At 38.8% G+C, this 13,081-nt stretch overlaps 1 protein-coding gene across 2 annotated transcripts in view; it reads right to left on the bottom strand.

The window, feature by feature from the left end:
• The window catches only part of CUNH1orf87 (chromosome unknown C1orf87 homolog), a 71,532-nt gene that overhangs the window by 44,162 nt on the left and 14,289 nt on the right, over positions 1-13,081 (bottom strand). Inside the window, exon 3 of one of the 2 annotated variants that reach the window (XM_021229611.2) lies at positions 10,000-10,228. In XM_021229611.2, the coding sequence (XP_021085270.1) occupies positions 10,000-10,228 (229 nt within the window). The remainder of the gene's footprint in view (positions 1-9,999; positions 10,229-13,081) is intronic. The other variant, XM_040757139.1, reaches the window with a different exon arrangement.

Genomic DNA, 13,081 nt, shown 5'->3' with positions numbered 1-13,081 from the left:
TACTCTGGTTCTGGGCCTGGATAGTTGTAATGTTGGTCATCCTGCCAGCTCTCCCTTGTCTTCACCTCCAGGCTGAGATCTCATTCATTGTCCTGGTGAGTTCACCCCTTGCAGTGATGAGCAAGGATGTGTATAGGTTGGTTTAATTTAGTAGGTTATTTTCTACAATCACATGTCTCTCAGCAACATTTGTCCTTTTCTCATTTGCATTCAAAAATTTAAAGTTAGCAAAACAGCATACAGGATATATGTGTTCTGTGTATTTCCCATCCTAACGGTATCTATCTATCTATCTATCTATCTATCTATCTATCTATCTATCTATCTCTACTCTCTCTTTAAAGACTTTATTTTATTCTTTTTAAACTATTTATTTTTATGACTGTCTATACCAATTTTCTTTGTTTTTCTTTAGCATCTAAGCACATTTGTAAACATATTTTATTTGTTCATCTGTTCATAGGTTTTCTTGGCCTGGACCTGGCTCTTTTTTGTTTTCTTTTTTCTGTCCATCTGCAGTGTTTTTTGGATCACATGAGTCAAACTTTAAACTGTCATACCAGCCACATCACAACTCCACTTAGCACATGTCATTGGTGGCTGGCTCCACTTCACCCCTGGTGGGTGCAAGCCAAGCCTCATGCGCATGGGCCCTGGTCTGGAGCCTTGTCCATCTGTTCCAGCTCTGGAAAGTTTCTGGGACCATGCTGTTTACACCTAGTCTCCTGTACCAGTAGTGTGCAGGCTGCTCAAGGGTTCAGTTGTATTAAAGGGGCCATGCCTCAGTGTGCTACAAGGACTGTGCCTGCTTGAGAGTTCAAGGTTACCCAGAAGCTGTTTCTGACTTCATGTTCAGAATTTTTTACTTTTCCAGGTCCTATGTGGATTTACATGCCAGAAATTGCATGCCCAATATAGCAAGCTTTCTCAAAAGTAGATGGACTTTCCTTTGTCAAACCACTAGCTCCCCAATAATGACATGGAGACTTACTATTAATTTTGAAAGTTTAGCCTTGCTTAGTCTTTTCCACAGCTAGCTCTTATAACTTAATTAACCTTTTATTAATCTGTATTTTGCCACTTGTCTGGTTACTTTTCCTCTCTACCATATTGCTGCATCTTGTTGGCATAACCAAAGCACCTAGATTCCTTTTCTTCTTCCTCTCTTTCCAGAGAAATGCTGCCTATCCTTTCCTGCCTAGCTATTTGTCATTCATCTCTTTATTAAACCAAACAGAAGGTGCCTTGGCAAAGTGTACAAAAAGATTGTTCCTCAAGAGGACAACATGGCTTCTTTCTTTTAGAAAAATCTACTATTCATTCCAATTTTTGTTACATTTATCCTTTTATAGACTTGATTTAAACTAAATCTTGGTAAAAAAAAAAACCAGACACTTGATTAGTTTTAGTGGCCAGAAATAAGAGATAGTATCTATCAAAGGGATTGTGGCAACTTACTGTTTTCAGTCAACTGACTGTGGTGGCAATAACCATCAACATGACAGCAACCTACAGGTCTTATGTAATTATGAATTATTTTAAGGTAAAATCAAGAGGCTCTCCAGAGTGGCAGGAATATCAGTTGCAGAATAGTCACATAAAGAAGAGTTATTTGTGACACTGGGATCTCCTGGTCTGGGCACTTCAGTCAGGTCAACTTGCCTGCAGTTCACCAAGCAACTGCAAGTCCTAATACAGCTCCCACCCACAGGGAAAGGGAGTGCCTCAGACCTGTCTGCATCAACATTGATACCCATCAGAGTATTGAACCTACTTGCACCCACTGGAAGAGCACCTTGGACACATACCCACCAGGAGAGGAAGAGACACACCTGTACCCACTGGAAGAAGTGATTGGAAGACAATATAAGAACACATTCAACAACAGAAATACCCTAAAAGAAGAAATGAGAAAATCCTTTAAAGAAATGGAAGAAAAGACAAACCAAAAATTGCAAGAAACAATTCAAACAGTGCAAGGTTTGAAAACGGAATAGAGACAATTAAAAAACACAGTCTGAAGGAACGCTGGAATAAGAAAAGGTGGGCAAAGGATCAGCAACTACAGATAAAAGCATAACCAACAGAATCCAAGAGATGGAAGTGAGAATCTCAGGCATTGAAGATACACTAGGAGAAATAGATTCACTGACCAAAGAAATCTTAGTCCAAAAAAATTCCCTACCTCAAAATGTCCAGGAAATATGGGACACCATGAAAAGACCAAACCTAAGAATAATAAGTATAGAAAAAGATGAAGAAACCCAACTCAAAGTGGCAGAAAACATATTCAACAAAATCATAGAAGAAAACTTTCATAACCTAAAGAAAGACATGCCCATGAAAGTACAAGAAGCCTACAGAACACCAAATAGAGTGGATCACAAAAAGTCCTCTCGGCACATAATAATTAAAACACCAAATAACGCAGTCACAAAAAGAGAAACATGGCATTACTGTCTCATATATGGATTTTTAGACATAAATCTGGGGAGTGCCAGCCTACAATCCCATGTCCAGAGAGTCTGGGAAACAGAAACTTCATTCAGTGGCTGATGGAAGAAGAGACAGACTCCCACGGCTAAGTACTGAGCTGAACTCAAGAAAGCCAGTAACAGAGAGGGAGTACTGATAACCAAAGGAGTTAAGGCTGGGCTGGTTTAACCCCAGAAACAGCTGACCTGACAAGGGTTAACTCTTGAATCCCAGGCTGATGCCTGGGAATCCAACATGGGACAGATCAAGACCCCATGAATGGGGGTGTCAGTGAGGAGGCCTAGGTAATCTATTGAGCCTTGGTCAGTAGATCAATATTCATCCCGAGTATACACATGGACTTTGGACTCCCATCCAACAATGTGAGATGAACTCTCACCCTGAACTCTTGGGGGGAGGGTCTAGGCCCTGCCCTGGATGAAATGACAATCCATGGACACCCCCATGGAGGGCCTCACCCTCCCTTGGGAAATGAGGGGATAATGGGGGAGTTGGGGGAGGGCACGGGAGGAAGGGAGGAAAGGGAGAGGGACCTTTAACTGACATGTGAACCAACCATGCTTCTAATCTAAATTTAAACTTAAAAAAAATAATAATAAAAAATAAAACACCAAACATACAGAATAAAGAAAAAATATTAAGAGCAACAAGGAAAAAGGCCAAGTAACATATAAAGGCAAACCTATCACAATCACACCTGACTTCTCTATGGAAACTCTGAAAGCCAAAAGATCCTGGATAGATATTCTAAGAAGTTCAATGAGGTCTTTGATCCATTTGGACTTAAGTTTTGTGCATGGTGATAGACATGGATGTATCTACAGTCTTCTACATGCCAGCATCCAGTTATGCCAGCACCATTTATTGAAGAGTCTTTCTTTTACCGATTGTATAATTTTAGATTCTTTGTCAAAAAAATCAAGTGTTCTTAGGTGTGTGGGTTAATATCAGGATTTTCAGTTTGATTCCATTGGTCTACCTGTCTATTTTTGTGCCACTATTTGCAGATGATAGTTCACATAATGACCTGAAAAACTCTATGGGGGAACTCTTACAGCTGATAAACACCTTCAGCAAAGAGGCAGGATGCAAGATTAACTCAAGAAATCAGTAGCCCTACTATATATAGATGAAAAAATGGGTTGAGAAAGAAACCAGAGAAACATTACCATTTATAATAGCCACAAACAGCATAAAATACATTAGGGAAAGGCTAAGCAAACAAGTGAAAGACCTGTATAGCAAGAAATTTGTGTCTTTAAAGAAAGAAATTAAAGAAGATATCAGAAAAGGGAAAGATCACACATGCTCTTGGATAGGTAGGATCAACATAGTAAAAGTGGCAATCCTGCCAAAAGCAATCTACAGATTTAATGCAATCCTGATCAAAATCCCAGAACAATTCTTCAGACCTTGAAAGCACAATAATCAACTTTATATGGAAAGCCAAAAGACCCAGGATAGCCAAAACAATCCTGTACAATAAAAGACCGCTGATGCCAGCCCAGGCTACTATACCAAGCAAAGCTTTCAATCACTATAGATGGAGAAAACAAGATATTCCACGACATAAACAGATTTAAACAATACATATCCACTAAAATCCAGCCCTACAAACAGAGCTGGAAGGAAAACTGCAACCTAAGGAAGTTAGCTACACTCACAAAAACATAGGCAATAGATAATTCCACTTTACCAAAAGCCAAAAGAACAAACAGAGTAAATCTGCACACAATATCACCACCAACAACAAATTAAAAACAAACAAGAATTAACATCCTTAATTTCCCTCAATATTAATGGTCTACCTGCCTGTTTTTGTTTATGTCAATATGCTTCTGTTTCTATTCCTTCAGCTTTTTAATATATCCTGAAATGCTGACTTCTGGTACCTCTAGTATTACTCTTTTACTTAGAATTGCTTTGACTGTCCTGTGTCTTTTGTAGTTTTGGATGAATTTTAGGATGGTTTTCTATTTCTATTTCTGTGAAGAATTTTGTGTGGAAATTGGTTGAGATTGCATTGATACTATAAATTACTTCTGAAAGAATGATCATTTTCACAATATTAAGTCTACCAACCCATGAGGATGGGAGGTATTTCTATTTCTTAGTATCTTCTTCAATATCTTTCTTCAAAGATCTAAAGTTTATTAAACCTCTTTGGAGTTCTTTTATAGCAATTTTCTTGCTTAGGCTTATGCCTATGCTGTTTTTTGAGACTATGGTGAGTGAGAGTGTTTAATTAGGGAAGCACTCATGAACTTGGGAGGAGGAGGAGACATAGAGAAAGTTGGAGGGAGAGTTAGATGGGTCAGATGATGTAGATCATGTATGAAGTTCTCAAAAAAGATATTATTTTAAAAATGAATAGCATAAGAAAATTATGGAAGGATAAGAGAATTCTATTTATGAGGTGGAATTTTATTTAATGAAAGGAAAGAGAGTAGAGGGAACTGGGTGAAGAAGTTTGAATTTTATACCAGGGCAAAGCTGATAGGTTTTGAAGTTCTTCTTAAAAGTTGTGGCAAACAAACAAACAAACACACACACACACACACATACATACACACACACACACAATTTTATTAGCATTCTTCTCATGTATAAACATATATCCTTTAAAACTTTTTTTACTACTTCTTTTATTTTTGAGATTATAATATATCATTTGCCCTTTTCCTTTCCTTCCTTGAAATTCTTTCATGTATCTCTCCTTGAGTCTTTCAAATTCAGGGCCTCTTTTTAAAGATTAATTGATGTTATTATATGTATATTAAAGAGTAAATATATTATATAATATACATTATATATTACAATAGCAAAAATATATACCACAATAAAGACAAAATATAAGAGAAATAATACCTGGAACAAATTTACAGTTTGGAGACAGTCCATTAAATTCCAACTGGGATTAATTAAGACTGACTTAGTTCACACCTGTGGATGTGAGTGCACACTCTAATTGTCATAAATCACCCAGCTATTTGGTGTTATATGGCAACATGTCTTGTAATAGCTGGCCAGTACAAAGAGGTGAGTTTACAAACAGAAAAATCCAGTGTTATGAAGTTCATTAAAATTTCTATAGTAAGACAGAATAGGACTCTGACTAGATTAATAACAGAAGAAACAGGAGAAAGAGATGCTGGGAAGTCATAATATCAGGGACTCGGTGACTGGTTGGACATCAGAGTTATAGAGTGAGAAGAGGAAAGCCTGTCTAGGTTTCTTGCTGCCATATCTGGAGGAGTGCAACAGAGACCATTTGTGATCAAGTCAGAGGAAGATGAACTTTGAACATGAGGAATTGAGGAATTGAGCTGCAAATACACATGTAAGTGAGAAGTTTCCCTGTATCTGTCTATTCATCTCTACAATAAAGGGAGAATCATAGGGTCTACCATATAGCAGCATGCCAACTATGCAACAGGGCTTTGAAGAGTACTGTTACAAATTGGCTGTGATAACTATTAAAATGAAAACACTCACACACTTATTTTCATGCTGCCAGATGCTATAAGCACTCTAATTCATATTTTAAAATAATGTTGCTGTCTTTGATGTTAGTCACACATTCTTTTAAAAAATTTACCAGAGAACTAATGTTTCTGAGAATCAATCTCTCTCTCTCTGTGTCTCTCTCTCTGTCTCTCTCTCCCTCCCTCCCTCCCTCCCTCCCTCCCTCCCTCCCTCCCCCCCTCTCTCTCTCTCTCTCTCTCTCTCTCTCTCTCTGTGTGTGTGTGTTTGAAACATTTTCACAGGTTTATCTAGAGGAATAAAAATATTAGTTACATAATTGACCAATTGTCTTCTTAGGAGACCCTAGACAATTCCTTCAGGAACTCTGAGCCTCATTCCTGTGTGAGGCTAAGGCTTGCCCTGTTGATTTTTAGATGTCTTACTATTCTTAATAGGTATGCTCTTATAACATGTTAAGCTTTACCTCTTAGTAAGGACATCCTTTGACCATCATTTGTTTCCTGATGTTTGCTTGCCCTCCCTTTATACCCTATCACTCTGTTTTTCAGTAGCAAATTAATCTGTCCAGATTGTGGGCTACATCCCAGGCTTATTTTTAATCTGTGTGTGAGTGATAAAGATCTAGAAGCTGTTTTGATTGGTGTGCTTGCATAACTACAGCAGGATTCCATTTACCACTTAGTCAAGGTGGTAATGAGGGTTTTCTGTACCAGGCAACTGTGGCTGCCATCTGGCAAGCCAGCATTACATGCCTGCCTGGCAGACAGAACCAATTAGTCAGTCCCCACGCCTCCCAGGAGGCCTTCCTGTATTTGGTAACTGGTGTCCCACACTAAGCCTCTTACAAACCCATGATGAATTCTAAGTGGAAAGAGCAAAGTCATTTCCATTTGATATTACAGGATCAGCAAAGACTCCAAATCAAGAGAGTCCATGAGATGAAGTGCTGACACAGCAAACTTCTTCCACTTAGTTATGGTAAATTCCTACTTCATGTACCAAAAGATGGGGAGTGAACATAGAAATTAGAATTAGTTTATGTGCTACAATGGCTTTGTGTCTATCCAGGTAAAGGAGTGGACTTAATCTGGGAACAACAGGGCCTACAATCTGAGCTTGAATTATCAGATTGGCACTTTTCAGCCTTATGATATTGGCAAAGCAGTTGACCTCATCTGTCAGTTTTCTTCTCCATGAACTAAAGATTGAGTGTTTCTTGCATCACTGGGTAATTTGGGATAGAAATTAGCTAATACATGCAAAGAGCTTAGGCTAGTGCTTGACACAAGGCAAATCATGGCTGCTAGCTTTAAATGCAAATAAAGAGACCTTAAAGTTATGGAATAGGACAAACTTTTTTCATGCTAACGGAAGAACCCCTGAAGTGAAATTAATTGAGCAGAGAGCAAAGAATACATGTGTAATGTTTCTCATTCTCTGTCAACACATAGAGGGTAGAAGCAAATGAAAGTCCCTAGTTTTCTGTTTTAGGTTTTATTTTCTGATTATTTATATGATATTGTTTTCTAGCAATTGTGTAAGATTTTATAATTAGGGAAGTCAATTAAATTTTAAAGCAGAGGGCTGAGGGTGTAGCTCAATTATTATAGAGTCTATCTAGCATGAACAAGGTCTGAGTTCCATCCTCTTCACCACATATACCAGGCATGGTGGCATATGCCTGTAATCTGAGCACTCAAGAAGGAAAGCTGAGGTCAACGTTAGTCCTCAGCTACATAGAGTTTTAAGTCAGCTTGGGATACGTTGGACCTTATCTAGAATAGGTGGTTGAGGAGGAGGAGCAGATGGGAGGAGGAGCAGAGGGAAGAGGAGGGAGGAGAAAACTCAAGAGCAGGGGACAGGAGTCAGAAAACAGCAGTGGCAAGAGTGGGTTACACATCTTATCTGCACACTTATGAGTCATTTCAACTTTGAGTCTCAGGGTGCCTTCCATCTCAGTGAGAGAAACAAAAGCGGCACCTGCGTCAGGTAACGCAACACCAAAAATGCAAAATAATAAGGTGTACCTGAAAATACCTGTTCATAATAAAGTGCCTTAAAAAACTGTAGTATTATTGTCCAAATCATTCTTGGGAGTGAAAAAACAGAAGCAACAAACCAATGCCAACATCAAAATTAGAGAGAAACCCACGGACTTTTAGATATTTATACAATATTATTTTAGTTTTGGTAATTCATTCTTTCTTGCTCCAAGCAGGCCCTGACTTCAAGGACTCATCATGAGAAAGCCAGTAGAATGTATTAAATGCAGACCAGAAGGTCTGGGTTTCAACCTCAGTTGTACCATTAACTTACAGGCCACGTTACTTTCATAAAAGGACTCCAGTGCTCAGCTGGAACCTTCAGAGTGCATTCTGAAATCCACTGGTGGGCTGTCAAGCACTCCAAACACACAATCTTTAGCCTGAATCTTATGCACAGAAGATCAGAAGTCATAGGCATTCATTTCCTCATATGGATAAAATCTAGCTAGCATCCCAGTGATTTTTAAAGGCATACTAAAATTATAAGCTAAAAATATTTCTGTTTGAGTTTTGTGGATACTTTAATCAGTATTCTACTAAAATATCTGGCTGTCACTTAATGCTTGGCAGCATTGCAAAACACCCACTCTATGTATCCATTTAATTGAAATTTCAGTAATTTTTGGAAATGGCACTTTGTTATCAATGAATCATTAGTTTTGTCTTGATTTGGATCCAGTTTCAGTTGGTGCTATACTTGGCTTCTAATTTCAAATTGCTAATCATTTAGCTTTATCCTTCTCAAGATAGCTTTTATGGATTGTTTGGATGGTTACTAGCAGAGTCCACTGATACGTGTTTCCATAAAACAGTTTGGGGATTTTCTTTATAATTAGACATGGTTGCATGGTATTTTGAAAATTAACAATCTCTTCTGGTAATGTGAAGGCAGACAGACTTTCTGTTTCTAACAAACTGGAACCTTACATGGTGTGCTGGTTAGATTCTTGTCAATGTCACAAAAGTTAGAGTCATCTTGGAAGAGAGAAGTTCAGTTGAGAAGATTCTCCCTTCAGATCAGCCTGTAAGCAAGTCTGTGAGGCATTTTGTCGATTAATGATTGATGTAGGAATGCCCTGCCCATTTTTGTGTGGTACTAGCCTTGGTCAGGTGACCCTGGGTTATATAAGAAAGTGGACTGAACAAGCCACAGAAAGACGGAAAGCACCATCCCTCATCAATCATTGCTTCAGTTCCAGACACCAGATTCTTGCCTTCAGTTCTAGCTCTGATTTCTCCTCATAATGATTTGACGTGATATGTCCTTCTGTATGCTGTGAATATGTGTTGCTTTCACTGATGGACAAATATAGCTGATTTGGCCAATGGCCAGGCAGTATAGAGCCAGGCACAAACAAAGACACAGAAAGAAAGAAAGAAGGCAGAGTCAGGGAGATGCTGTGTATCCTCTGAGGGGGTAAGATGCCAGAACTGTTGGTGAGTCACAGTCATGTGGTGATACACAGATTAATAAAAATGGGTTAATTTAATTGTGTGAGTTAGCCAGAAACACTCCTGAGCCACTGGCCTAGCAATTATAATTAATGTTAATCTCCTGAGTGTTTATTCAGGAACTGGCGGGCAGGAGACAAACTTCCATTTACCTGGATTATAAACTGTAACATAAAATAAACTTTTTCTCCTCCCTAAGTTGCTTTCAATCATGGTATTTATCACAGTAATAGAAAGCAAAGTGAGACGTGACTAGTGACACGTATTTATTGTATTGGTTAGCCAGTATCAGTGAGTTTACCACAGGCAAGCTATGTTGACCAAGTCAATTCATTGTAGACAAAGATGTAATGCATAAAATACTCTTGAAATTTATTTTAAGTTGAAAAAACAACATTTAAAATTTCTATTCTATGTAAAAATGTACTAATTTGTGAGTGTATGTTTGTGTGGATTTGTTTTCCTCTGTATTTTCCTAAATGAATTACCTAGGTAAGCTTGGCTATTTCTTGTTACTCACCCTGCCATCCGGGAATCTGTTACTGGATACTCCTGTGAAGAACTTTTGATCACTCTCTGGTTTTTGGCTGCTGCCTAGATGCTTACTGTCTTCCTTATCAGCTGGGTTAGCAGTGGTTTGCTGATCAGAAGGGACAGTCAGGTCTCTGCTCACCTGCCTTGCATAATCAGCCCTGGGTTTCTGGAGTGTGGTTTGAGGCTCTTCTGTCTTCAACTTCTCATTCTGCTTGCTGTGAAGAGAGTTTGCACCTTGTCAGTCATAAGGAACACTCATCATGCACAACGTTGGCATGAGAAGCAGAAGGTGTTAGTCTGGAAGCGTGAACAGCAGTAACAGCCCTGTGGGATATAGTGGTAAACGTGTCTAAGCACCAGGAACCACAGAGAACCCATGCTACTATCTGTCTTCTCAGACAATCCTTTCTCCACTCACTTCTGAATAATCTGACTATGTACTCAAGAACACTTACTATAAGAATGAACAGTCAAAGCTGAACACTAACCATTATCACATTCCTCACTTACAAAGCAAACAGATATTTCTAGTCTTTGCACCCAGAAAAGGAAGAAAGTCAGAGTGTGTTGCCAGGCCCCGGCCTGCTTGGTCTCTCCTCAGGTGGTTTACCCAGAGACTTGTTTTCTTTCAATGGTCCTTCAGTTCATTTTAATGCTAATCAGAATAAAAGAATGAACACTACACGAATGATTTTTTTCCTTTTTTTAAATTTAAATTAGAAACAAGTTGTTTTACATGTAAATCCCAGTTCCCTCTCCCTCCCACTCCTACCCTGTCCCCAGGAATGATATAAACAATAAGTTAGCCTTTTTTAATAAGTGAGAGTTTACAAATAAAAATAACAAGGTATCACTTTTTAATGGCGAAATTTTTTTTACGAATAAAATGAGAGCTGGCAAAATGGTTTAGTTATGATAACCAGGGCCCAGATGGTAGACAAAAACTGACACAAATGTCCAATTATAAAAATAAATGAAAATAGCCATTTCAACTATGGAAAATATATCACACAATGTGAAAGCATACTAAGCCTAAAAAGTTTGCCAGAGTCACCCACTATTTCTGAGTAAGAAACCTGGGCTGTTGTGTTATCTCTATGAAGTCACATTCTCTCATGCTATGTTGTTTTCTGTTTTCTCTATATGAAAAAAATTGCTTATCATCAGAAATAATTAATTTCAAAGTAGTTATGCCTGGTGTCAAGAAAGCATTGTTTAAACCGCAGTTGTTATTAATGATGAAGAATATTTGTTTTAAAATATGACATGTCTGAGCATGAAACAGATGCTCCAGTATTTTTTGATCTGATCCAATTTAAGTTATGTTCAGTCCTTTGAATACATGTGTAGATTTTACATTTATTTCTTTTGTAATGGTGCATTAAATGAAAAAGAAAGTTTAGAGAGAACTCAAATTGGCATCTATGTAAAAGATTGGAGAAGATTCCTAACAGGTAAGTAGAAAGAAATTCCTGGGATGTCAGGGGAGAACCCAGGAGCATAGATTCAGCAGCAAAACAGACAGGGTGTTTGCAGAAAGAGGTTCAGACAACATGCCTGAGTGTTCTGCAAGGTGTCTTTAGTTTAGCCATATGGACACTGTCAGGAATCTCAGCAAGGGGTTTTTGTGTGTATGGCTCAACGAGCTAGTCAAAGTGGACACTAGAATGAAGGGAGTAAAGGGAAGACAGCAATGAGGAATCACAGGCTGGAAGTGTAAAGACATCTGTCTACATGAGGGACACAGGATGGAAGTGTAAAGAATGGCATGAAGGCGTCTATCTACATGAGGGACGAGGTTGTCGACAGGCATGTAATCTGAGTTTTCAGACAACTCTTTCCTACTCTTGCATTTAAAGATGGCAAAGGTCACACATGGCAACATTAATGTGAAGGACCACATGTCACTGAAGAAGCACAGTGAACCTGGTAAAATAAGATGTTATGTCAGAGAGGCCCAGTTCAGGAAAGAAGCCAGGGAAGACACAGTCAGGGACATGTAAAGTCTCAAATTTATGTGTTTGGTGACAATGGAATAATAGCTGATAACAGCTTGAATTTTTCCCTCTGATAACAAGGTTCATTAGATCTCATTTTAAAGTATGTAACAGATAGTCTGAATTAAGGAGAAATTATCTGAATTATCTAGTATGAAAAGTAGAAAAGAGAACCAGTAGCTGACCGGGAAATGAGGATAGGTAGCCAGTCAATTAAAATAGAGAACATGGACTTTTTAACATCATTCTGGGAGTATGGATGCTCTCTTCTGGAATTCCTCAGTATCCCTCATGTAGATGCAGATAAAGCAGTGAGGTTCACCAAGGACTTTGCCTTACTAGACTGGTAAAGTCCAAAGACAATAGTTATGGGTAGAGTGCTAGAAAGAGAGGGTGCATATTTGACAAATTGTTCTTGTAGTGAGAAAAGTCAGGCATTGGTGTAAACCTACCACAAGACCCAGCAACTCCACTCTTAGGCATATATCCAAAAGATGCCCATTCATACAACAAAGATGTCTGTTCCACTATGTTCATAGCAGCTTTATTTGTAATTGCCAGAACGTGGAAGCAACCTAGATGTCCCTCACCTGAAGAGTGGATAGAGAAAATGTGGTACATCTACACAATGGAGTACTATTCAGCAGAAAAAAATAATGGAATCATGAGATTCGCAGGCAAATGGATGACACTAGAAGAAACCATCCTGAGTGAGGTAACCCAGTCACAAAAAGAGAAACATGGCATGTACTCTCTCATATATGGATTTTAGACATAGATCTGGGGAGTGCCAGCCTACAATCCTATGGCCAGAGAGTCTGGGAAACAGAAACTTTATTTAGTGGCTGATCGAAGAAGAGGCAGACTCCCTTGGTTAAGTACTGAGTTGAACTCAAGAAAGCCAGTAACAGAGAGGGAGGACTGATGACCAAAGGGATTAAGACTGGGCTGGTTTAACCCCCAGAAACAGCTGACCAGACAAAGGTTAACTCTTGAATCCCAGGCATCAGCCTGGGAAGCCAGCATGGGACTGATCAAGACCCCCTGAATCTGGGTGTCAGTGAAGAGGCC

Source organism: Mesocricetus auratus, unplaced genomic scaffold, assembly GCF_017639785.1.
Source record: "Mesocricetus auratus isolate SY011 unplaced genomic scaffold, BCM_Maur_2.0 Super-Scaffold_100014, whole genome shotgun sequence".
Classification (NCBI taxonomy): domain Eukaryota; kingdom Metazoa; phylum Chordata; class Mammalia; order Rodentia; family Cricetidae; genus Mesocricetus; species Mesocricetus auratus.
This window is presented reverse-complemented; position numbering and strand designations above follow the sequence as displayed.